Source organism: Mastigoproctus giganteus, chromosome 1 (genome assembly GCF_048544385.1).
Source record: "Mastigoproctus giganteus isolate SK-2022 chromosome 1, ASM4854438v1, whole genome shotgun sequence".
In the NCBI taxonomy this organism is placed as follows: Eukaryota; Metazoa; Arthropoda; class Arachnida; order Uropygi; family Thelyphonidae; genus Mastigoproctus; species Mastigoproctus giganteus.
In genome coordinates this window covers 45457572-45483295 of record NC_143575.1, presented here as the reverse complement: position 1 = coordinate 45483295, position 25724 = coordinate 45457572, and the positions used below count along the sequence as shown (strand labels likewise).

The 25724-nt window shown below is 35.8% G+C and overlaps 1 protein-coding gene across 5 annotated transcripts in view; it reads right to left on the bottom strand.

Moving 5' to 3' along the window:
• Positions 1-25724, bottom strand: part of LOC150090757 (palmitoyltransferase ZDHHC20-B) — a 306713-nt gene that overhangs the window by 110257 nt on the left and 170732 nt on the right. For 4 of the 5 annotated variants that reach the window (XR_016547302.1, XM_090379911.1, XM_090379920.1 and 1 more), the window contains one exon: positions 5946-6026. The exons of the other annotated variant lie outside the window; for it this stretch is intronic. Coding sequence is in view for 3 of the 4 variants with exons in the window: in XM_090379911.1 (XP_090236037.1) it covers positions 5946-6026 (81 nt within the window). In the remaining variant the exon portion in view is untranslated. The remainder of the gene's footprint in view (positions 1-5945; positions 6027-25724) is intronic. 5 annotated transcript variants of the gene reach the window in all.

The following is a 25724-nucleotide window of genomic DNA, read 5'->3' as shown; positions in this document are numbered from 1 at the left end:
TTTAGTCCTCTACAATTCCACTGTATGATGTTAGGCATTATTTTGGTTTGGCTGAGGATGATTCATCTGACTGTTATTTGTATGCATGGCATTTTTTCCAGTCTTTTTTTGGGAATAAGGGGCATTCAGTATCCATAGTGTCATTGGCATAGGTTCTTCATAATTCTGGTGTATATCCACTTCCATAGTGTTGGTTGGTGGATCAGTTTCCTTACAGTCTTTATTAGGTTTAAATTTTTCTGCGTCATTTGAGACTGTCACAGTATCAGTTGGGATACTAATTGGGGTGTTGGTGGCATTGCTGGTTTTAGTTTTAGAATTTTCTTTTCCAGTGGTTGATAAGGTTGCTTTAACACAATTAGCTAGTGAGACGTTGGGCGGTATTGACACATCTGTTTGAACTGCAGTTGTATGAAAACTTAGAGTTTGAGAGGCATAAGATGGACTTGGCATGGTCAACATTATTTGTCTGCGTGCCTCAGGATATGTGACTTTATGTTCTACTTTGTATTTTTGGATTTTCCTACCCATTTTCCACATTTCACATGATTTAGAAAAGGCAGGGTGATTGCCTTTGCAGTTGGGGCAAATGGGAATTGCGGCTGGACAATCTGCCTGTGTATGATCTTTTGCTCCACAAATAGGACAGATGATGGGATATTTTAAAAAGTCACATAAAAATTAATGTGAAATATCTATGAGAAACAAGATGGGAAGGAAAGATAAAAGCTGTAGAAGCAGTAGGATATCAGTATTAACATAAGGGATATTACAACTGCATTAAACGAAATGAAGGAACAGGCTAACGGAAAAGATGCAAAATTGCAGTCTAAAATAAAAGATTTGTTAACAGAAATTACTTCATTTAAATTTATTATAAGTGTAATTGTTTGGTATGAAATATTGAGTATTATAAATAAAGTAATGAAGCCACGCAAAGTAGAACAATGATATGAACGCTGCAATTATATTGATAGAAGGTACTCTTAGTCAACTAAATGAATTTAGAACATCAGGATTTAAATTATGTATGGATTACAGACATTGCAACTGAGTTGGAAGTACCACAGTGTTACCAGAAGTGAGAGTTTCTAGGAAAAAGTGCAAGTTTACCCATGAAACTTCATCAGATGAATGCTCTATTGATCCAACCAAAATGTTTGAAACGAATTGATGTAGCTATCGGTAGCTTACAAGAACAATTTTATCAGATGAGTGAAATATTCTCAGCTTTTCATCTTACTCTAAAATCAGAAAACTTCATGAATTTTAAAAAAATTTTATGCCAACATCACCATTTCTCTTCGGATATTATTATCATTGCCAATTACTGTTACGTCTGTAGAGGGGAGTTTAAGATTCAAATTGATTAAAACATTCACGAGAAACAATTTGCCAAGAAAGAATTAATGGATTGGCCATTATGTCAATAGAACAAGATGTATTAAAGGATATAAAAAAATTACACGTTATAGACAAATTTATATCAAGTAAATATCATAAGGTAACGATGTGAAAACTTTTAAGTTTATAGAAAAAATGTACTAGTCGTTAAAAGTTTAAATAAATAATTATGTTTTGAATAATATTTGGGTGTTTCCTTTACTTTTCAATTTTACGAATCCGCTTTAAATTTTTGTGAGGAGACCCCAGATGAATATTTCACCTGCGGCTGACAGAAGTCTAGATACAGTACTACTGATATGAGGTACATATGCAAATTTGATATATTCCAGGAAAACCTGATGAAGAGTAGATGGACATAGAAACAATAGCACTCATATTGCATACTAAGTGCCATTTTGAATGAGTTCAACAACAATTACATGTTAGATAATCCCATTCTTCGAGGTTGGGGACCTGTTAGAGTGTTAATGCTGTGGAAATCAACAGCAATAACCAGCCAATGCAGTTATAATTTCTACAACATACAACACCACAATGAAAGCTGCATACTGGCACACTCAGCTGATGAAAATAGTTTATACCCCACTGTTTCTGTAATAGTTCCATGTCTCAATACTTGAATCATCAGTTATTTTTATAATGTGCAATTTGCTTGTTAATATGGTTAAATCAGCAAAGTAAGGTGCATTACAAATTACATTTAGCATTTATAAATAAAAAAAACAATAAACTTAGTGGGAATAAACAAAAGTCAAAGAAACTATGGTATTATAGTGCCACTCTAATTATTTGTATAATTTATTCATTTCATTCATTTATTCATTATAATTCATTTATTTATTTGAAAAATTTATTTATTTGAATAATAAAAATCATTATTTTTCATGTATTTTTTTTTTTTTTTTTTTTTTTTTTTTTTAACAAAAAAGTCATATATATCAAAACCAATAATTTCAAAAAAGAAGAGATTCTTGCAGCAATGAAATAAGCTTTTTTGAAAGGACTGTCTGGGAAGCAAATCCATAAGATATAATGAAGATGTTACATAATAATTATCCATCACACAGTACAACCAAGAACTGGGTTGCTCAGTTCAAAATGGATCATAGTCTAGATAACTCATAATTGGATGTTATGAGTCTAGATGACTTCACAACTGTGCCAATTACAGAAAATAATATTGTTTTTACATGATTTTAAAAGAAAGTCAAACTGGATTAAGCAAAAACACTAAACATATCCTATAAATGTATCTCATCATATTGTCTATAAAGAATTGAGCATGAAAAAATTTCAGAGACCAGAAGAGGGACAGGACAAAATGTGTAAAATGAGCTTATCACTCAGTTCGCAACCATGAATGAAACTTGGATTCACTACTGATTCCATGACCAAACAACAATTCATACAGTGGCATTATAAAGGATCTCCTCCCAACAAGAAATTCTAAAGGGCAGAATCAGTTACCAAGATGATGACATAAGACTTTTGGGATAAAGATGGGATGATATTCAGTTATTACTATCAAAGTTTATGGATAAATATTATTCTTCTCTGCCATTGCAATTTCATGAGTAATTAATCAAGCAATGATTTAAATTATTAATTTTTGCTGCAACCACCATATTTATCTAACACAACCCATTTGGATTACTGCATGCAGGGGCAACAATTTGGGACTAATGATTTAGGATTAGCAGGGCATATGATGCAAGAAAGCAAGCTTATATAGTTTCAGCTAAAAAAAAAAAAAAAACCACCCTTCCCATTTCACTCATCCATTCACTCCAGATGTTTGTCTAGTTCTGCCTTGAACTTATTTAGGTTGCTGACTCCACTACGACAGATGGAAGTTTGTTCCAGCTATCAACCACCCAGTGGCTAAACGCAAATTCTGCACACCTATTCTACAATTGTCTTTCCTCAATTTGAATTTATGCCCCCCCCCTCATGTGAGTAATCTGAGCAAGAGGAAGAATCCCATTAGTATCAAGCTTGCCCAATCCATTCAAGGATTTATACACCTCAAGTAGATCACCTCGCAGGTGCCAAGTCTCCAGAAGCTGCAATTTGTAGAACTTAAGCTTTCCTTGGTTACACCAATCTCATTGCCTTTCTCTGTACTCATTCCAGCATCTCTATATCTTTCCTACAACGAGGCCTCCAGACCTGTATACAGTACTCAAGGTCTGGTCTGACCATTGCCTTATACAAGGGGACAATCACTCCCTTATCGCTGCTAGCAAAATTCCTGTATATCTTGCAGCCTTTTTGCATTGGTCAGAAAACTTCATATCTGACTGCACAATTACCCCCAGATCTTTTTCATTCTCCACTACCCTGAGTGTAGTAACACCCAGTTGATACGGTACGCTGGGGTTACTGCTACCCATATGCGGTACTTTACATTTGTCAATGTTAAACTTGAGTTGCTGGTTATCAGCCCATCTTTTCCAGATCCTGTTGCAGTAGCGTATTATCATTACTGTCATTAACAACCATGCACCTTTGTAACTTCTGCAAACTTAGACATTAACCCTGATATATATCTTCATCAACATCATTAATAAATACCGAAAACAACAATGGGCCCAACGCCGAACCCTAGGGGACTCCACTAATAACATTAGTCCATGAAGAGCAGTGTTCATGGATAACCACTCAGTCTTCTCCCACTTAACCATCCTTTCATCCATTGTAGCAATTTGCCCTTAATGCTATGCTGCTCCAATTTGTACAGCAAGTTTTCAAGGTGCCACGGTATCAAACGCTTTCCTAAGATCCAAATATATGATATCAAAATTATTCTTTGCATCCAATTCCTTTGTGACCACATCATAGTATCCAATCAAATTTGTCAGACAAGACTTTCCCCCTTAACAAACCCATGCTGTGTCTGAACTATAACTGCAGTCTTGTCTAGATGATCCTGCATCGTTTCCTTAACCAGTGACTCCATTATTTTTCTTGGAACAGAAGTTAGACCAACAGGTTGGTAATTACCTGCGTCACCCTTTGTGAATTGGGGACACATTTGCACATCTCCAGTCCATGGGGGCCTCTCCTAAGTCCAAGGAAGCTCCCATAATTATGGCTAAGGGTTTGCTTACTTCCTTTGTTGCCTCCTTTAATATAACTGGATAGATCCCATCCACCCCCAGGTACCTTCTTATGTTTAACTTCAACAATTTCTCCTCCACTTTGCTCTCAGTTATTACAAAATCATGTAGCTCCCTGTTAGAGTTTTATAAAATTCTGGCATTCCTCTCCTTGAATAACTCCTCATGTTTTAATGTAGATGCAAAATACTCATTCAGTTTATCGGTTACCTGAGCATGATCATCAATAGTCAAACCATCTATGTTAAGTGGGCCAATCTAATCCATCCCTTTCCTTCTAGAGTTTACATAAGTAAAGAACTCTTTGTTGTTTTTCTTTGCATCCTTTGACAAAGATTTCTCTTAATCTGCCTTCACTTGCCTAATCTCCTTTGTGACTTGATTACGGACTAACTTACATCTGCCATAGGCTTCTGTGTTGCCTGATAATTTATACGCATCCCATGCATTTTTCTTTTGCCACGAGCCACATTTATTCATGTGATATCCATTTAGGCCCAAACCTTGAACAATATTTCTTAGTTGGTATGGAAAGCCAAGTATGCTCCAAGATTAATTCCATGAAGGCCTCTCATTTAGAATTGTCTGTTGGTAACATCATCAGTTGATCCCACTGTAAAATTTAATTCATGTGGTTCAAGATGGTAGGCATCATGTATGAGTGTTAGTCCAGATAAGATGAGGGCACTAGAGGAAACTGTGTTGAATAAATTCCAGATTGCTTTATTATTTAATGATGACAGAAAGTGAATGTCCCCTCATATAATTTACTGATGTTGTGGACAAACACAGGTTTTAACTGAAGTTCACTGTTAATGTGGTTTATAAAAAAAATAAAGGGTTTCTTCATATCTTTTGATTATCGGTGCTTTCTCTCGCCATAATTACCCCAGATAATAAGGAGTTTACTGTACTTAGATATGAGGATGCTTTCAAAAAATGATTATAAGATTATAAATTACTGGGAAAGTTTTCATATAACAGTTAATGAACAATTTCTTCATTAAATATAATGTCCACTGCCAATCCATTACCAACGTTAATCAATTCAGTACAATATCTTCCTTATTACTTGAATGTATAGAATTTTTGACAGGTTTTTTATCAGAAAAACTAACTAGTTTATATATATATATATAAATAAATCTCTAAAAAATTAGGTACTAAATGTTATCAAATACAGTTTGAAACAATGAATGGTGTAACAAAATCAAAAAAATTTTATATAAAATGGAGTATTAAAACAAACTGAACACTGATTAAAAAAACTTAATGGAAGTTTATCCATATCTAAAAATTACAGACAAAATTTTTTACATAAAAATAATTTTAAATCAAAAGTCTGTGTCAGGTGAAATAACAAAATGTTGGTTTGCAAAAGAGTAATAGATTAACATGTAACATGTAACGAATGCTAACCTTGGCTGAGTAGTGCTGCCCATGGAGTTGTAAGAGCTGCTCACTTGTGTGCGGGTGGGAAAAGTGACACCATCACCCAAGCTGTGATAACAGGGGGTTTAAAATTATCACTTGCATCCTTCAAATTTATATAATTAAAAACCTAATTCATATCCTAATATAGAGATCCAGCAACATTTGTTGGTGTAATTAAGAACACTGAGTGAATTATAGCCAAGTTAATGATCAGAATAGTAATTAATTTTTTTTTATTTATGGAAAAAAGTGTCTACATTTAAAATTCATAAATTATTTAATTTAAGCAGAATTATAATAATTATTAACAATGATTATGTTCAATGAAGGCTATGGATAACTATTGCTAAATAAGCATCTAAATATACACCTTTCAAGTCATACTAAGGCTGAACAAATTAAATAGCATATCACTTTAATTCTCAGCCAGACAAGGGCTCGTTCAAATGAATCTACGAACTTAGTCAGAATTTTCAGTCAATTTAAATTTTTGGAAATCCACTGTATATATATACAATATATATGATTATATACATTATATGTATAAATGCATATTGTACTATTTTCATAAAATTAAAACAGTATCAAATACTGTGAATATAAAGAATGTTTTCTACATGCTCACAATGTTTTCATTATGCCACTCTTTTTGCAGTTTACTGGATTTGCCAACTATCACTCCTTTAGGGAGGGGTTAGTACAAATAATCCTGGAATTGAAGATTTGAAAAACAGGGTGGATGTCCTTGAAGGATCTAAATTGGGAGCCCTCAAGCTCTCAGCTGCCCATATCAGCCCCAAAGCTTGCACCTGGTCAGGCAACACAGTGGCAACTCCCAGGGCAGAATGCACTAGTCCCAGAGAAACTAGTTGTTCTCAGTGACACTGTCAGAGAAATGGAAAATATATTGTGCAGAAAAGACAGGTGGAATAGTACCAGGGTATGTCTGCCAGGGGCAAAAGTTGATAAAAATTATAGAGAAGTTATATGTTTTAAGGCTACAAATGGTGATTTTGTTGTACACATTGCCATTAATGACATTAAGAATAAGAGATTGGCATACTTACTTAACAAATACTGAGCAATGTTGAAAAAAGTCACAAGTTAGGGTTAAATTTGAAAGTGTCTGCATATGTGCACAGACATGACAGGAGGGAGTATATATGAGAGCCTTGTCAATCAATTTGGCCCTGCAGAGATTGTGCAAGGTTCATAAGTTAGAATTTTCACCAGGATGGTCTGTGCTTGTTAATAGGAGAGAGCGTTTTTACAGGAATGGTATACACTTAAATAGAAAGAGTGCAAGAATATTTGTCGATACTATCGAGGCAACGTTAGGTGGGTCAAAAAAACTGATAACTTGGGGGGGGGGGGGGGATGGATACACAGGTTAATGGATTAACAATAATATCAAGCAGAGGTGAAAGCAATTATTGTACTGCTTCTATTGAAATGAGCAACAGCCTTGAAAGCAAGGTGATGGGGATTTCAAGAACTGCTAGAAGTCATCATGAAACAAATATATACATGGACCATGTCAGGGTTACTAAGAGTAAGAACAGGTGCATGAATACTTGCATGTACACCAAAGCTAGGAGTATAAAAAATAAATTTGATGAAATTGAAAGTGCTGGTGAAGACATCAAATGCAGACACTGTTGGGATATTAGAAACATGGTGTCACTCATACGTACGTGATGCAGAATTTGAATATGGAGAGTATAGGAAGGATAGACAGCACAGGAGAGGTGGAATGGTTAAGCTCTAAGTCAAGAAGTTATTTAAATCTAAGGAAGTGGATCCAGTTGAGATGGGTGATGAGTGGAATGCTGAGTCAGTTTAGTGTGATATAAGCACTAGGAAAACAAAATTGAAAGCAGGAGTGTGTTATAGGCCTAATGACTGTGATGAGTATACAAACAGCTATACAGAGAAAGTGGGGTGGCAAATCAGAATGCCTCATAATAAGGGATTTTAATTTTTAAGATGTTGATTGGAATTTGTGAGTTGGTCACTCACATACTAGCAAGACTTTTGTGGATTTCTTGGATGACTGTTTTCTAAAAAACATGTTAGAGGGGCAACAAGAGAAAGTAATACTTTTGAACTGGCTATCAGCAGTGATTTTAAATGCACTAAGAGTCTGCAGGTAAAAGACCCACAGGGCAGCAGCGATCACAGTGTACTAACGCAGAATGTAATTAAAGACAACTACTATCAGGGGTAAAGGCTCTTGCAAGAGTGACTACAATGGTATCAGACAGATTTTAAATTCTGAGCAGTGGGACCAACTGATGATGTTACCAACAGCAAATTCTAAATCGGAAGTATTCAGGGAAATAATCAAAGAAGATGCTAGGCTTTTCACACCAACGAAGAAATACTGTTCAAGGCACAGATCTAAAGGATGTCAGATGAGACACGTAGCAGAGAAGAAAAGTGCATGAATATGGGGAGTTATCAGGTGATACAGAAGCCTATGGTAGATATAAATTAGTCTGTAATCAAGTCACAAAGGAGGTTAGGCAAGCTAAGGCAGATTATGAGAAGTCTCATCAAAGAATGTAAAGAAAAACAGCGAAAACTTCTTTACTTACGTAAACACTAGACGGAATGGGATGAATCTAATTGATCCAATTGATATTGATGGTTTGACTGTTGATGATCCTGCTCACTTGCTGGGAAACAGAATGAGTATTTTGCATCTACAATCGCACATGAAGAATTCTTTAGAGAAGGGGGATGCTAAAAGTTTATCAAATTCTAACAGGGAACTAAATGATTTTGTAATAAAACTGAGAGGATGGTGGAAGAGTAATTGTTGAAGTTAAACATAAGAAAGGCATGGGGGTGAATGTAATCTATCGAATTATATTAAGGGAGGCAGTGAAGGAAGTAAGCAAACCGTTAGTCATAATTATGAGAGCATCCTTGGCCGGACTGGAGATGTGCGAATGTATCCTCAATTTACAAAGGGGGATCATATGGTGACATATATAATTACAGACATGTTAGTTTAACTTCTGTTCCAGAGAAAATAATGGACTTATTGGTAAAAGATAAAAAGCAGGATCATCTAGACAAGGCCACAATTATACTTCAGATACATGAGTTTGTTAACAGGAAATCTTGTTAGACCAATTTGATTGGATACTACGATATGGTCACAAAGGAACTGGATGCATAAAATAACTTTGATATCATATACCTGAATTTCAGGAGCTTTTGATACTGTTGCACATAAAAGCCTGCTGTGCAACTTGGAGCAGTGCAGAATTACGGGGAAGTTACTGCTATGGATAAAGGGATTGTTGAGTGGGAGATTTAGTTAAAGAAATAACTATTGTCAAGGGTAACAGAGGGTATCAATGGACATTGCTCTTTGTGGACTAATGTTATTAGTGGAGTATCCCAGGGTTCGGCATTAAACCGATTGCGGTTTTCCATGTTTATCAATGATATTGATAAAGGCATATCGGGCTTAATGTTCAAGTTTTGAGATGATAAATAGGTTAGCACAGGGTGGTTAATGACAAGATCAGCAGATGGGCTGAGAAATGGCAGCTGAAGGTTACATTGATAAAGTACTGAATTTGGGCAGCAATAACCCCAGAATAACGTACCAACTGTGTGGTATAAAACTAAGGGTAGTGGAAAATGACCTGGGGGTAATGGTGCAGTCAGATAGGAAGTTCTCTGATCAATGCAGACAGCCGGTCAGGCCAGGTCAGGTCATGGGATTTTGTAAATAATATAGAAGAATTTTGCTGGCAGGGATAGGGAGGTGATTATCCCATTGCTGCATACAGGTCTGGAGGCTCATTTTAGGAAGGACGTTGAGCTGCTAGTACAAATACATAGAAGGGCAATGAGATTGGTGAGCGTAAGGAGTGCTCTTACAAAGAAGGGTCTGGAGGCTTCATTTTAGGAAAGATGTTGGGCTGCTAGAACGAATACAGAGACAGTTGTTGTTATTTGGTTTTTAGGAGCATTAGCAACTTAGGCCATATTGCTCCAAGGATATGCGGTGGTCATTCCCTGACCTTTCCACATCCTCCGTATTTGGTGTACAGAGACAGATGAGACTGGTGAGCGGAAGAAAAGGTTTCAGTTCTGCAAACTGCAGGGTCTGGAGCCTAGACACCTGTGAGACGTGTTTAAGGTTTTGAATGGAATCAGCAAGCTCAATGCTGACAGTATTTTTCCTCTTGCTCAGACCAAACATGAGTGGGGCACAAATTCAAATAGAGCAAGGACGGTTGCAAAATAGATGTGCAGAAGTTTTCTTTTAGCCTGCGGATGGTTGATTGCTGGAAAAAACATCCATCTGTTGTTGTGGAAGTTGAGCTTAAATAAATTCAAAGAACTACATAAACTATTGGAGGGAATGAATAGGTGAAATGGGAGGTCTCTCTCTCTCTCTCTCTCTCTCTCTCTCTCTCTCTCTCTCTCTCTCCCTCCCTCCCTCCCTCCCTCTCTCTCTCCCTTAGCTGATGCTTATTAGCTTGCTTTCCTGCATCATTTGCCACTTCTAATGCTAATTCTAATTTGCAGCTATAGCTAAGTGATCACATGTGGGAGTAGAGTTCTCCTCACAAGTCATTACAGGTTTTCAGCTTACATAACATGAAAGCTATTAAGTGATCACATATACTTATAAAGACAAAATACACTTTAAAGAAAATATGAACTAATGCACTATGATCAAAGTAGTTGATACACAGAAAACAACTGGAACACAACCAACCAAATGTTCTGTTAATCTCTCTCCCAGGTGCTCCTAAAAACAGCAAATTTTGGAAAAGACTACCTTTAGTCAAGGTAACACTAGCTGATGCATCAAAGAAATTCTACAAAAATACTTCTGGAAACAGGATCACTTTGACATTTTTTTGTGTGTGGCAGGAAGCATTTGTAGAGTTTGACATAACTTCGTTTAAAATCTTGTGTTTATTGAAAAGATATTTTCATTATTATTAGATAGTAATAGAGGCATATGATGAAAGAAAGAAAGCGTATGAGCTTATGTAGCATCAGCAAAAAAAAAAAAAAAATAACAATTTTAATACATCCATTTCTTTTAAAAGTTTGTCCAGTTCCTCCTTGAATTTACTTAAGCTATCAACTTCCACAATAACAGATGGAAGTTTGTTCCAGCAATCAACCAACCGCTGGCTAAAGGCAAATTTCCGCACATCTATTCTACAACTGTCTTTCCTCAATTTGAATCTATGCCCCCACAGGTTTGTAATCTGAACAAGAAAAAAAGAAGAATCCCATCAGAATTGAGCTTTCTCAACCCATTCAAGGCCTTGTATACCTCAATAAGATCACCTTGCAGATGCCTACTCCCAAGGTGCTGCAATTTGCAGAACTTAAGCATTTCATTCCCCTCACCAATCTTGCTGCCCTTCTTTGTACTCGTTCTAGCAACTCTACATCCTTCCTAAAATGAGGCCTCCAAACCTGTACACTCTAGGTGTGGCCTGACCATTTCCTTGTACAATAGGATAATCACCTCCCTGTCCCTGCTAGCAAAATTCCTATATATCATTGACAAGACTCCATGATCTGACCTGGCATCAAGTCGGCACTGCTCAGCAAACTTCGTATTCAACTGAACAATACCCCCAGGTCTTTTTCACTTTCCACTTCCCTGAGTGTAGTACCACACAGTTGGTATGTTTCTTTTGAGTTATTACTACCCATATGCAGTACTTTGCATTTGTCGCTGTTAAACTTCAGTTGCCACTTCTCAGCCCATTTGCCCAACTTATCTAGGAGTAGCATACTGACTTTACTGTCATTAACAACCCTGCCAACATCTGCAAACTTGGACATTAATCCTGATATACCCTCATCAATATCATTGATGAATACACAAAACAACAATGGGCCCAGCAATGAACCCTGGGGATCTGCACTAATAACAATTGTCCACGAAAAGCAGTGTCCATTGATTACCACTCTGTTGTTTCCCACTCAACCATCCCTTTATCCATTGTAGCAACTTTACCCTTAATTCCATACCTCTCCAATTTGTACAGCAGTCTTCCATGTGCAACAGTATCAAAATCTTTCCTGAAATCCAAGTATATGATATCAAAATTATTTTTGACATTCAGTTCTTTTGTGACCACATTATAGTATCCAATTAAATCCAAAGTATCCAGACAGAGTGATAATCATTGATTACCACTCATTTTCTCTCACTCAACCATCCTTTTATCCCTTGTAGCAATTTACCTTTAATACCATACTGCTCAAATTTGTACAGTACCGTGCGTTTTGCCGAGAGCCATAGTTGATGATGTAGAGTAACTCGCTAATATGAGATCCCAACATTTTGAAAACAAGAGACAATAGACAAATTTTAATGCGATTTATGTTCAGCAGCACGAAATTAGTGAAGATTGGGTATTTTCGTTTTCGTAACATTTTAAGTGTTGATCAGGGTTATCAGGGGGCAACACAAACATACAAAAAGAATAAACTAGTCTGTAATTAAGTCACAAAGGGGGTTAGGCACTCTAAGGTAGTGCTCATGAGCAGTCTCTGGCTCAGAATGTATAGAGAAGTAGCAAATGGCTGGCTTTTTGCAAAATTTTAAACAGTTCTTAAACTAACGCTTATCTGCATAGTGTTTTTCAGTTCTCAGGAGTGATGTTCTCCAATCACAGCATAAATTCTTTTGAAATTCTTGAAATAATCTTTTGAAATAGAATCCTATTTCTAAATTACATTGTAAAGAGTTTTGTTTATGTTAACACTAGAAGGAAAGTAATAAACCACATTGGTGCACTAGATATGAATGGCATATTTGATAATCCTATTCAGGTTACTGACAAGCTGAATAAATATTTTGTATCTACACTGACGAAGGAAGGTATGTCTAAATGATTTTGTGGTACCTGAAAGGGAAGCGGAAGAGAAATTGTTGAGGCTAAAGATAAATAAGGCATCTGGGGTTATTGAATCTATCCAATTACACTAAAAGCAAAAAAAAAAAAAAAAAAAAAAAAAAGAAAGAAAAAGAGGTAAGTAAACCTTTAGTGATAATTATGAGAGCCTTGGATTCAGGAGAGGTCCCCATGGATTGGAGATGTGCAAATGTCTCTTCATTTGTAAAGGGAGATCAAAGGGAAAAGTGAAAACTATAGACCTGTAAGCTTGACTTCTGTTCTATAGGGACCTCTCCTGAATCCAAAGAAATAACTGGATCATCAATAACAGGAATACAATTATATAGCAATCAAGGAATTTGATTAAGGCAGGGGCCTGTTTGCTCCATCACATTGTGTGGCTTGTAGCCACGCACGCAGCCTTCAAGTGTTGTGTGCTCCCAAAGTTTAAACTAGGAGGAGGATGCATAACTAATGTGTCACAAATCAGTTTAACAATGACTTTTGAAAACATGCAATTTTAATTATATTTGATTTTTCTATATTGCTTTCTTGTGTTTTATCTTCCTCAGAATTTAGCAATAAGCAATATTATTAAAACCATATAATAGGAATGTTATTAGTATTATATAATAATTGGTGGATTTATTTATTTGCTATTAAATATATATATAAAAAAAATTAAATACAAATGTAAATAATAAAAATTAAATTCTATTTCAAAAATTTCATAATTAGTGGGAAGGCAATGGTTTAGTGGTTGCATCCCCCACTTGCAACAACAAAATGTGCCACTTGTGATCTTTAACAGTTTGTTTTGGCCCCAAGCCTAAAAAGGTTGGATGGCCCTGCTTTAAGGGATGATCTTCTCTGACCAATCTAACTGGCTACTACAACATAGCAATTAAGGAACAGGATGCAAAAAATAATTTTGATAACATATACTCAAGATTTCATCAAAAATGATAAACAGACTGGAGCAGTCTGGTATTAAAGGCAAATTACTGGTATGAACAGAGGGATGGCTGAGCAGAAGAAGACCGGTTATCAATGGGCAATGCTCTTATCAGACTTTGCTAGACACTGTCTTTCAATATTTATTAATAATATTAATGAAACCTATCAAATTTAATATCAAAGTTTGTATATAACAAAGTTTGGCAGGGTGGTTAATGGCAATAATTAGGGTATGCTACTGCAACAACACCTAGAAAAATTTGGCAGATGGGCTGAGAAGTGGCAAGTGAGGTTTAACACTAACATATGCAAGTGTATTACACACAAGAAGCAATAATCCCATGTATAATATACCAACTGGATGGTACTGCACTCAGAACAATAAAAAGAGAAAAAGACCTGGGGATAACTGTATAGTCTGATATGAATTTTGCTAGTAGGGACAAGGAGGTGATTATCCTGCTGTGTAAGGCAATGGTTAGGCTGTTTCTTAAATATCACATAAAGGTCTGAAGTCTCATTTTAGGAAGAATGTAGATCTGTCAGAACCTGTGCAGTGAAGACCAATAAGATTAGTGAAGGGAACAAAGTGGTGTTCTTAGTAGAAAAGGGTTCAGTTCTGCAAACTGCAGTATCTAAAAACTTGACACATCAAATAGACCTGATTGAAGTGTTTAAGACTTGGAATGTATTAAGTAAACTAAATGCTGATGGAACCCTTACTCTTTCTCAGAGGATATAAATTGAGAGGATATAAATTGAGAAAATATGTTTGCAGGATAGATAGGTGCCGCTGTAGCCAGGTGGGAAGGAGCAGCAGTGCGTTGCACACGCTTCTTGATTAGACCGGGGTTCGAGCCCATCACCACCAAATACGGAGGATGCGGAAAGGTCAGGGAATGACCACCGCATATACCCGGAGCAATATGGCCTTAGTTGCTAATGCTCCTAAAAACCAAATAATAATAATAATAAATAAGCAGGATAGATACACAAAAATTCATTCTTTCAGTCTGAATGATTGTTTGAAAAACTTCCATCTGGTGTTGTGGGTGGTTTGAATAAATTGAAGGACAAATTAGATAAATCATTAAAGAGAACAGATAGATGAGGGGGATTTTTTTTTTTTTGCTGTTGCTGTGTAAGCTTGTTTCCTTGCATCATTAGTCACTACTAAATGTAATTTTTTAATGAAAAATTTAACCATGCTGTGCCTTTTTACATGTTATTTTCAATGAAAAACTAAATTTTTCTTAAAATGAAAAAAAGTTACAATCATAAAAAAAAGTTAACATTAAACTAATAGTTGCTTTCGTTTTCCAATGCAAAAAAAAAAAAAAATAACAACAACAACAACACTCAGAGCATGAAATTCAAACTTATACATGTGTAACTATTAATGTTTAGTCAAATAACACAATATACAGAAAAATAATAAATTATAATCAAAATAAAAAACACTTTGTACAACAATTAAATCAAACAAAGAATATCAAATTTCTGTAGTGGATGCCTCTGCCAATGCTCTGGTTTCAATTTGAGCAATTTACAAGACTGTTCTTAACCAAATTTGCATCTTGGTGCAAGATTCAAAAATAGTCAACACTAATGGAGTACCCAACATGTCCTTTGTGCTTATAAATCCAAGTAAACTATAAATATTCACTTCAAAAACTTGGCTATATTTAAGAAGCCAGAAAAAATCTAAGACTAATCGTTAATTAATAGTTAATATGCAAAAGTTATTTATCTTTTTGGGACCTATCAGGTCTTGAGTAATCTGTATTGGGTTAAGCAAAGTAATGATAATTTCATAACTTACATTTGCAGGGGAAGCTAGATTTAGGTAGGTAGTCTGGGAGACCCAACACTACCTACACATTTTAAATATGGTACACACATTTTTAGAGGCCATGAAAACAAGGTTGGAGGGAGACCTCTAATACTGGACCTGGACTACTAATACTTGTATCGTTCTGCAGTCTCTCTTGGAGACTGCTACAGCAACTTTACCTGTACACCTTGATAAATCCCTCTTACTAGTGCATACTTTTTTTTTTTTTTTTTATTCTTCAACCTCTCTCTTACTGACCCACTACTCAATATATATATATATATAAACCAGGAGCTACCAATTATTCTTCATGGCATATTAAAAAAAAATTTACTTATAGTCCTGTCCTTTTTGGCATAAAATTAATAAAACATTAAGCAAATATTAATTTCTTTTTCTTTTTCTTCTTCATTTGTCATTAAGCATACTGCTTGAGCTTAGGAGTGATCATCTTTTCATCTTCTTAGTCTTCCTTTACTTTGTTTGGCAATGAGCCCCCCCTAATATTTTTGCCTACCTGTCATTCATCCGATCTATAAGTTTTTCTCCTCTTTATCTATTACACATCTACTCAATTAACAGATTGTATTTTACACTGTTTCCTATTTTTCTCACTTTTTCTTAATGTTTTATTTTATTTTTTGCTACTCCTCCATCTGAAATCGAAATACATCTGAAGAAACCCTTAAGAATTAAAGATTTACACTTAGGGTGATAGAAAATAAAAAAGACCTGGGAGTAACTGTGCAGTCAGATATGAAGTTTTCTGAGAAATGCAAACAGGCTGCAAGAGCTGGTCATGGGGTATTTGTCAATGATAAACAGGAATTTTGCAAGCAGGGAAAAGGAGGTGATTATTCCTTTGTATAAGGCAATGGGCAGGCCACGGCTTGAGTACTGTGTACAAGTCTGGAGGCCTCATTTTAGGAAGGATGTAGATTTGCTTGAGCATGTACAGAGAAGGGCAACAAGATTGCTGAGGGGAATGAAGGGATCCTCTTACCAAGAGAGGCTTAAGTTCTGCAAACTGCAGCAGCTGGAGACTAGGCACTTACAAGGTGATCTGACTGAGGTGTATAAGGCCTTGAATGGGTTGAGCACACTGAATTCTGATGGGATTCTTCTGCTTCTCATATTACGAAGCTAAGGGGGGAGGGGCATAAATTCAAATTGAGGAAAGACAGTTGCAGAATAGATGTGCAGAAATTTGCCTTAAGCCAGTGGGTTGTTAATTGCTGGAACAAACTTCCATCTCCTCTTTGTGGAAGTTGATAGTTTAAATAAATTCAAGGAAAAACTGGGACAAACTTTTACAGGGAATGGTTGTGTAAATTTTTTTTTTTTTTTTTTTTTTGGCTGATGGTACATAAGCTCATATGCTTGCTTTCTTGCATCACATGCCTCTATTACTATTATTATTAATTTCTTCAATCGCTGAGACAGATCTGAACTAGACCTTTTCAAGTGTATAAAAAGTGAAGCCACTCGATGATTCTGCAATAAACAGTACTTCTCATAAGGGAAGTATAGTGCTATTTGTTTGTTATGTTATCACACCCTTCAGGTAGCAGTCTCTGCAGTTATTTTTCACCACCCATTGGAGTGGTTGTCCTCCTGTGATGCCAATTTTGTACCACCCATAAAAGTCTAAGCACTCCAAGCATAGCACCTGAAAATTTAGTAAACAGTGTGCGCATAAAAAAAGCTTCTTGTCTTTCTGTAAGCAGTACTAACATCCACACTTTTCATCTGATTGAAACAGAAATCTCCTCAATTTATTTATTTTATATTTCCCATTCACAATATTTGCTCCATGTATATCCTAGTAAATCCAAAATAAAGTTTAAGCATTTTTCATGCATAGTAAACTGCTATGTTATCAGTAAATAAACTTAGTAATAAAAATATTATGGTTTTAGGCAAGAGGCAATACCTGGAAATTTTACAAGTAGCAAACAAAATTAAAAATATAGATGTTAAAGAAATTACTTTTAAAAAGGTTTCATTGCTACATATCACATATGGTATGCAGTCCATTGATCAAGATAATAGAACAAATGCAACTAGCCTGGGAGACAAAGAGACCTCACTTATTACTGGAAAAGAAAATAGTTCTCCTGTAAAAAAACAATGCTATCTCCTACATTAAAATTTTGCAGATTTTTGTCAACATTTCCAGCCCCGCAACTCATTGTCTAGGGGGGGGGGGTTAACAATGGGAATTATTATTTACGAAAAAATGGGAATACAAAGACATATTTAGCATTCAAAATGCTCTAAACAAATGGTTCAACAACAGCCAGGCTATCTGTATTCAATTGGTACAGGATATTGTACCATCAATAGTTCACTGAATTACATAACAGATATCGAAAGCCACACACAGAAAAGAGAAGTCATATCAAAACTTGCAGTGAGTCAAGTGATACCTTCCAAACACAAAGGTTGGGAAGCAAAGTGTGGTCAAAGACTTCCTAATTCATTTCACAAATATACGTGGTCTCAATTCTAATCTCACCGATGTCCATTTCTACTTGCAGTCTGCCAAACCCCATGTACTTTTTCTGACAGAATCTCAGTTATCGGTTGATTCAGCTACTGCTCATCTCAGTTGCCCAAATTATTTGCTGTACGTTTTCTTTCGCCTCAAAGGTTGTACAATTTTGCATATGTCCGTTCTGATATTCCCTGCCAGAGACTTGGTATTTTGGAACCTCCTCTTTTCGATCGTCTCTGGCTTAAAATCTCTACTTCATTGTGTCAAATTCATCTGTTGTCTCTACCGTTCTCCCAACTCCACTAATCACTTGGAGTTCTTTGACTTCCTCTCTTTGCAACTTGACTTTCTCCAGTCCAACTTTAACAGTGCGGTAATTTTCCTTGGTGATTTTAATGTTCACAACTCAAGCTGACTTCTGTTTTCTAATCACAGCGAACCAGCTGGTCAAGATGATGAGGCTTTTGCAATTACTAATGACCCTGCACAGATTGTTCATTTACCTACAAGAATACCAGACAATTCTAACCATACAGCCAACACGCTTGTTTTTTTTACAAACAACACTTCTAAGTACACGATCGAAGTGAAAGGTCCTTCAGGCACTTCAGATCACTTGGTGATTGTCTCTTCTCCAATGGAACCTTTATCTCATGGCTATTCCCAACCTCGTATTGTTTGGAATTACAAGAATGCAAAATGGGATGAACTGCAAGATTTCTTTTCTTCTTTTCCCTGGTCGGATTACTGTTTCAAAACTTCTGATGTCAATGTTTGCTCAGATCCTGTCAGTGAAATTATTCTTGCAGGAATGGAATCCTTTATCCCACACTCCACTTTAAAAAATCCTCTATCTAAACCTTGGTTTTCCAATAAATGTGCTAAAGCTGTTCAAGAGAAGAACGTTGCATATTCTAATTGGCTTGTTTCTAATTCCTCAGTTTCATTTTCTGCCTACACCAAAGCTCGCAACAATTGTAAAGCAGTTATTAATCAGTCCAAACTAGAGTTTGAACAGGCTAAGAGTAAAAAACTTGCTTCTTACCCTAATGGTAGCCGAGCATTCTGGTCTCTTGCCAAAGCTATTGGCCACAACCTTTGCCCATCTATGCTCCCACCTCTGTCCAAACCAGATGGTTCTGTTGTCACTTAGCCAAGGATAAAGCTGACCTGCTAGCATCCCATTTTTCTTCCAACTAGTGTATTAATGATCTTGGTAAAACACCTCCCACCATTCCCAACATGCTCCATTTGATGAAACTTGATGCTCAGAAAGCTCCAGGTCCTAATGGTATTTCTCATCTTGTTCTCAAAACCTGTTCTCCTGAACTTTGCCCCCTTTTTTCACTTTCTTATTCCAAAGGCATTTTTCCTTCTGCTTGGCAATTTGCTCATATTCAACCAGTTCCTAAAAGGGGTGACAAATCTCTCCAATCCAATTATCGTCCGATTGCAATTACTTCTACTCTTTCTAAGGTAATGGAGAAATCAATTAACCGACAACTCTTAAACTACCTAGAAACCTTCTGTCTGATCAACAATCACCAGTATGGATTCCATCATTTGATCCACTGTTGATATTCTGGCTTATGTTACCCATTTATGGACAAATTTAATGAAAAGGTTTGGTGAAACACAAGCAGTTGCTCTTGACATATCAAAGGCTTTTTGATCTTGTTTGGCATAAAGGTCTTCTAAACAAGCTTCCATCTTATGGTTTGCCAACTGTTTTTTGTAATTGGTTATCCAGTTTTCTCTCTGATCGCTCACTCAGGATGATGGTAGATGGCACTCTGTCTTCTAACTTTTCCGCTAATGCTGGTGTCCCCCAAGGTTCAGTTCTTTCCCCCACTCTTTTCCTCTTGTATATTAATGACCTTCTTCCATTGATGGGGCGCCTCCGTAGCCAGGTGGGCAGGAGCAGCAGTGCATAACACACGCTTCTTGATTAGACCGGGGTTCGAGCCCATGACCACCAAATACGGAGGATGCGGAAAGGTCAGGGAATGACCACTGCATATCCCTGGAGCAATATAGCCTTAGTTGCTAATGCTCCTAAAAACCAAATAACAACAACAACCACCATTGACTGGAAATCCTATCATAGTTTTGCCAATGATGGCACATTGCCTTCCGAACATTTAACAGTTATGCCACTACAAAACTATTAAGCAACAGTTTTGGCAAAATATTCGCCATGGATACACTAGAATATTTGGTATTTTGTAATTTTGCCTGTGCAATAATTAATTTTTTTAAAGGACGATAGATCATACACATAAAAAAAATCAACAAACTGCATTTTTATTAATTTTTTAAAATATATTTTATACCTGAGTCTATCCCACTGACACTTTAGCTAGCAACAAAGGGAGCTGAAAGTGGGGTTTTTGTAATTACAGTAAAATCTCGTTAATACAAACTCAGTTTATACAAAGTACTCGTTTATATGAAGCACATACCATTTCCCTGCAGAAGGATTGGCTTTTCTATGTAAATATATTCGTTTATTACAAAATTCGGTTAATATGTACAGTAATACCCCGACTTACGCGGTTCTTGATTTTTTCGTTTGACAACACTGCCACCCACTATCTTCAAGGTCATTTTTTATATGCTATCGATATATGGTGCGACGGCGGAGAGTGAAAGATGAACAAAATTCAACTTTGCTGCCACATGAGCTGCACACATATACAAGAATTTGCATTCCAACTGTCATATTTATATGTGTGCGTTCGAATTTGTGCTTAACGTTTGTCGGAAATTACATCGTTTTCACGAATAAAAAAAACTTTCCAGGCTTTAAGGTTTCCAAAGACTGAATAACAATGATGGTCGGCGGGAATGCAGCTGGTGACTGTGAGTTAAAACCTCTCTTAATTTATCGCTCCGAAAACCCAAGAGTTTTAAAAAATATATCTAAAATTAGCTTACCAGTGATTTGGAAGTCAAATCATAAAGCTTGGGTGACAGCTTCCGTTTTTGAGGACTGGTTTGGTCACCACTTCATACCCGAAGTCGAACGTTATTGCAAGTCTAAACAGATTCCATTTAAATTGATCCTTCTTATTAACAATGCACCCTGTCACCCTTCTGCCACCCTAATTAATATCGACCGACGTGTGGAAATTGTGTTTTTGCCTCCAAACACAACCAGCTTGCTTCAACCGATGGACCAGGGAGTCATCAAAACATTCAAGGCCTACTACATGAGGCGTTCGTTTGCAAGTCTGAATGAAGCTATGAGACAAAATAGTGAGATATCTGTTAAAGACTTTTGGAAACAATTCAATGTTTTAAATGCCGTACGAATCATTGAAGAATCTTGGGATGAAATTCACAAAAAAACATTGAATGGTGTCTGGAAGAAACTTTGTCCATTTTTTTGAAAAAAAAAATGGACAAAGCCAGAAACTGATCATGTCGCTCATATGATAGAAGTTGTTAATCTTGCCAGGCAATTAGATTTGGAAGTCAATGGTGATGATGTCAAAGACTATTGGATTCACATAGTGAGGAGCTGACAATGAATGAGCTCATAGAGATGCGTGAGAAAAACGTCACTGAATTATCCGACACTTCAGACCCAGTTCCACCAGAAAAGCACATCTCAGCTCAATTGAAAAGGGCTTAAAAATTTTAGAAAACAGACTCCAATGAAGAACGCGTTATAGCTACAAAGCAAGGAATAAAAAATTATTAGCTTGCTACGATGATATTCTGCGTGAAAAAACAGAAGGCGCTGTGTCGTCAGGCGAATTTGTTAGATTTTATGAAACCATTGACATCGAAATAACTTTTTTACGTAACTCATTTATTTTTTTAATATATAATTTTTATTAATATGTATAAATAACTGCAATTTTATTAAATATTTTTCTTTTAAACTAGTGTTTTTGTTAGTCCTTGGTCCCAATTAAACAAAATTTATATGTATTTATATGCAAAGTTGTACCCCGACTTACACGAATTCGACTTAAGTGATTTTCGTCGGACCCACCTATCGCGTAACTGCAGGGTATTACTGTATTACAAAGTTCTTGTTCGCCCCATGAGAAATAAATATTGTCATTTTGTATGTTTAATACAAATCTTGGCAGAGCGATCCGATTATTGCCCCCAGTCACCTGGCTCCCTACTTCCCGAAGGATGGCACTGACTTGTTAGAAATTAATTTTATGTAAACAAAAGCAGTTTATGGTAGCTACAATGTCAAGTGCACTCTGAAAAACATCTTTCTGAAGGATGAATTGTTAAATTAATAAAAGAATAAAAAGTTTTTCTAAGTTGTTTACATGTACTCCCTCGCTCTCCACGGGAATAAGGTCAGTTGCAATTGTTACCCCAGTTCAAAGAGTCTTTAGCTATCATATACAGCAATATATTTTTTGTGCCATTTTGATGTCTTTTTTGAAACTTGTCTTTTAAATTAATTTAAAATTTGTTTATATTAAATCTTATCTAGCAGTATTATGGTGACAAAACATAAAAGGACAAGAGGTTGACAGTATCGAAAGAAGCGAAATGAACATTGCAAAGGAATACAACATCCCTTTACCTACCTTATCTACAATACTGAAAAACCAAAAAATACTTGAAGTGCGTGACACTGGGGCAGCAATGAAAAACAGGAAACAAATTACAATATTTGCAATATAGGAAAAAACACGAGGAGCTTGAAACAAAACTTTTTGAGTGGTACCAACTAATGCATGCATCTAATTTGTCAATATCGGGTCTGATTTTACAAGAAAAGGCAAATTATCCAGCTCAACAACATGGGATTAGTGACTTCAAATGCAGCAGTGGCTGGCTCCAAAGATTTAAAGACAGGAATAACTTGGTTTTTGTGAAATGTTTGCGGTGAGTCTGGATTAGTCGACAAAGAAAGGGCTACAGACTGGTTGTGCTCTGTACGGTCCATCCTTGAAAAATATGAGGCAAAGGATATTTTTAATCTTGATGAGACAGGTTTATTTTATAATTTGCTGCCAAACAAAACATTTGCTGTTCGAGTAGAGTCTTGTCATGTTGGAAAATTAAGTAAACAAAGACTCACTGTTATGCTGCAATTCAGATGGCAGTACAAAACTATGCCCACTTGTGATTGGTAAGTTTTCCAAGCCAAGATGTTTTAAAGCAGTTAATCAACTTCTCTGTGATTATGAGGCCAATAGAAGTGCTTGGCTTATGGTCAAAATTTTTCAGTCTTGGTTATCAAAATTGGACAGAAGAATGGCTTCAGAAAAAAAAGGAACATTTTGATGATTCTAGACCATTGTACAGCACATTCTGACGAGACACTTAAGTTGACACATATATATATATACGGCTGTTGTTTTTACCCCCCAATACCACCACTTTAATGCAACCACTGGATCAAGGCATTATTTATAACCTCAAGAGAGCATACTGGAATGTTTTGGATGCTATCTGTTATCTTGTTATTGCTTGGGAAAGTATTACATCAAGTGTAATAATCAACTGCTTCAGAAAGAGTGGCTTTGGAGAGAACATCATCGAAAAACACGGTCCAGCAGACGAATGTGATAGCAATAGTGAGGAAAGGAGGAATTTGAAGGAGCATATGGATTTTGTTGGTGAATTTGAAGAGTTTGTGAAGGTGGATGATGAAGTTGCTACCACTGCAATGCCAACACCAGAAGAGCTACTAGGTACCAAACAAAACGATGATGTTTTTGTTACCAGCGATAGTGAAAGTGAAGAAGTGCACAGAGTGCCATCTAAAAAAGATACTCAAAATGCATTGAGCACAATAGAGAATGTGTTGGTGTGCAGTATAGTTGATAAAGAAACAATTATTCCATTTGATAACTATTGCATTTGTCTGTGCTGTAGTTAAAAATGCATATAGGACAAAAACTTTGCAAACATTGGATTCTTTCTTTAAATTAGATTAATTTATTAAAAAGTTTTTGGTTTGTATGTCTCCTTTTATATTAAGATTGTAATTCTTTTTACTGTGATACTAAAATATTGTGTATATCAAAATATATACTATACAATATTTTAATTTCTGTTAATATTACTTTTCTCTTAGTTTATCTTACAAATAAAATAAAATCTTTAAAAACTATGTTATTCCTATTACTGTATTGTTAGACAAGGCTTTTGTTTTTATTTTATTTTATTAATTTATTTTTGATATTATTATTTATTATTATTCTTAGATATACAGTATGTACCAAAAAAAAAAAAAAAAACCGGTAAAATCGACCCTTTTGGGGGGGATCTCATTATTGAAAAAACCTCATTATTACAAAACTGAAAATTTAGGTCCCTTGAACTTTGTATTAACGAGATTCCACTATACTTTGATATTAATCTTTACTTCTTTGAAACAGTTTTTAGCAAAATATTTTCCATGGATGCGACAGTCATAATAATCAGTCATTTAGTATGTATCCCCTTTATAGCTATTAAATAACTGATAAGAGAATTAATGTGAAAATGATGTTGTTTAGCATCACAGAGCAACTTTGTCAAGAACAAAAGAATTTTATCCTTAAATCTAGTTCCATATTCAGTCTATTTCCATACTTGATTTTGAAGAAAACCATGACTTAGAAACTAGTCGCACTTATACGTCATGGCTTGCTGCATTCATGAATGGTATATGATAATAGCAGGATCATGCAATTATTGTATATTTTGAGGATTGAGTTTTTTTTTTTTTTTTCTTTTCAAGGAATAGTACTGGGCTACAGACCACACTTTGGAAAGTGTTAATTTAGACCAATCTGAAGAGTAATTATTAAACGTAACCCTCTACTTCCTGCCCTGCAGCCATTATATGATACATCTAAGAACACTACCTGTGATCCCAATATGTTCAACTTATACAGTAGCCTCTCATGAGGGATTGAGGCAAATGCTTTTCCAAAATCAAAATAAACAATGTCAAAATTATTTTCTACATCAAGCTCATGTGTAACTGTGTCAAAATTGTAACCCAGTTAGTTAAACACAGTTTTCCCTTAACAAAACCATGCTATGTGGCCCACAGAATTCCATTTCTATCTATATGTCCATGTATTACATTTGTTATCACTACCTTCATAACTTTCCCTACCACTGAAGTCAGACTAACTATCTTCACTCTTAGAGCATTTATGTATCAGTGATACACTAGTGCTTCTCCAATCCAGAGGAATCGCTCAAGTGCAGTGATGCTCTCATGATTAAACTTGGGTTCAATGCACTGTTTTTCCACCTCATTCAAAATTACTGGATATGTGCCATCACTGTAGGCTTGAAAATTTTTCTAATAAACAATCTGCAATTTTGGTATTGTTAATTCATACTGCCCGGCTTTACTTACAGTCTCTCTCCTCATACTAAAAGGTCTTTCATCTGTAAAGATTTATACAAAATACATCTTCAATTCAACGCCAATATCATAGGTTATCTAAAGTTTTTCCACATCCATTATGCAAGGGTCTGATCTGATTTGTTTTCTTCTTTGCATTCACATACACAAAAAACTGCTTGACCCAGTTCCTTGCTCTCATAAACATGATTTCTCATGCTCAAATTCTGACAGCTTCACC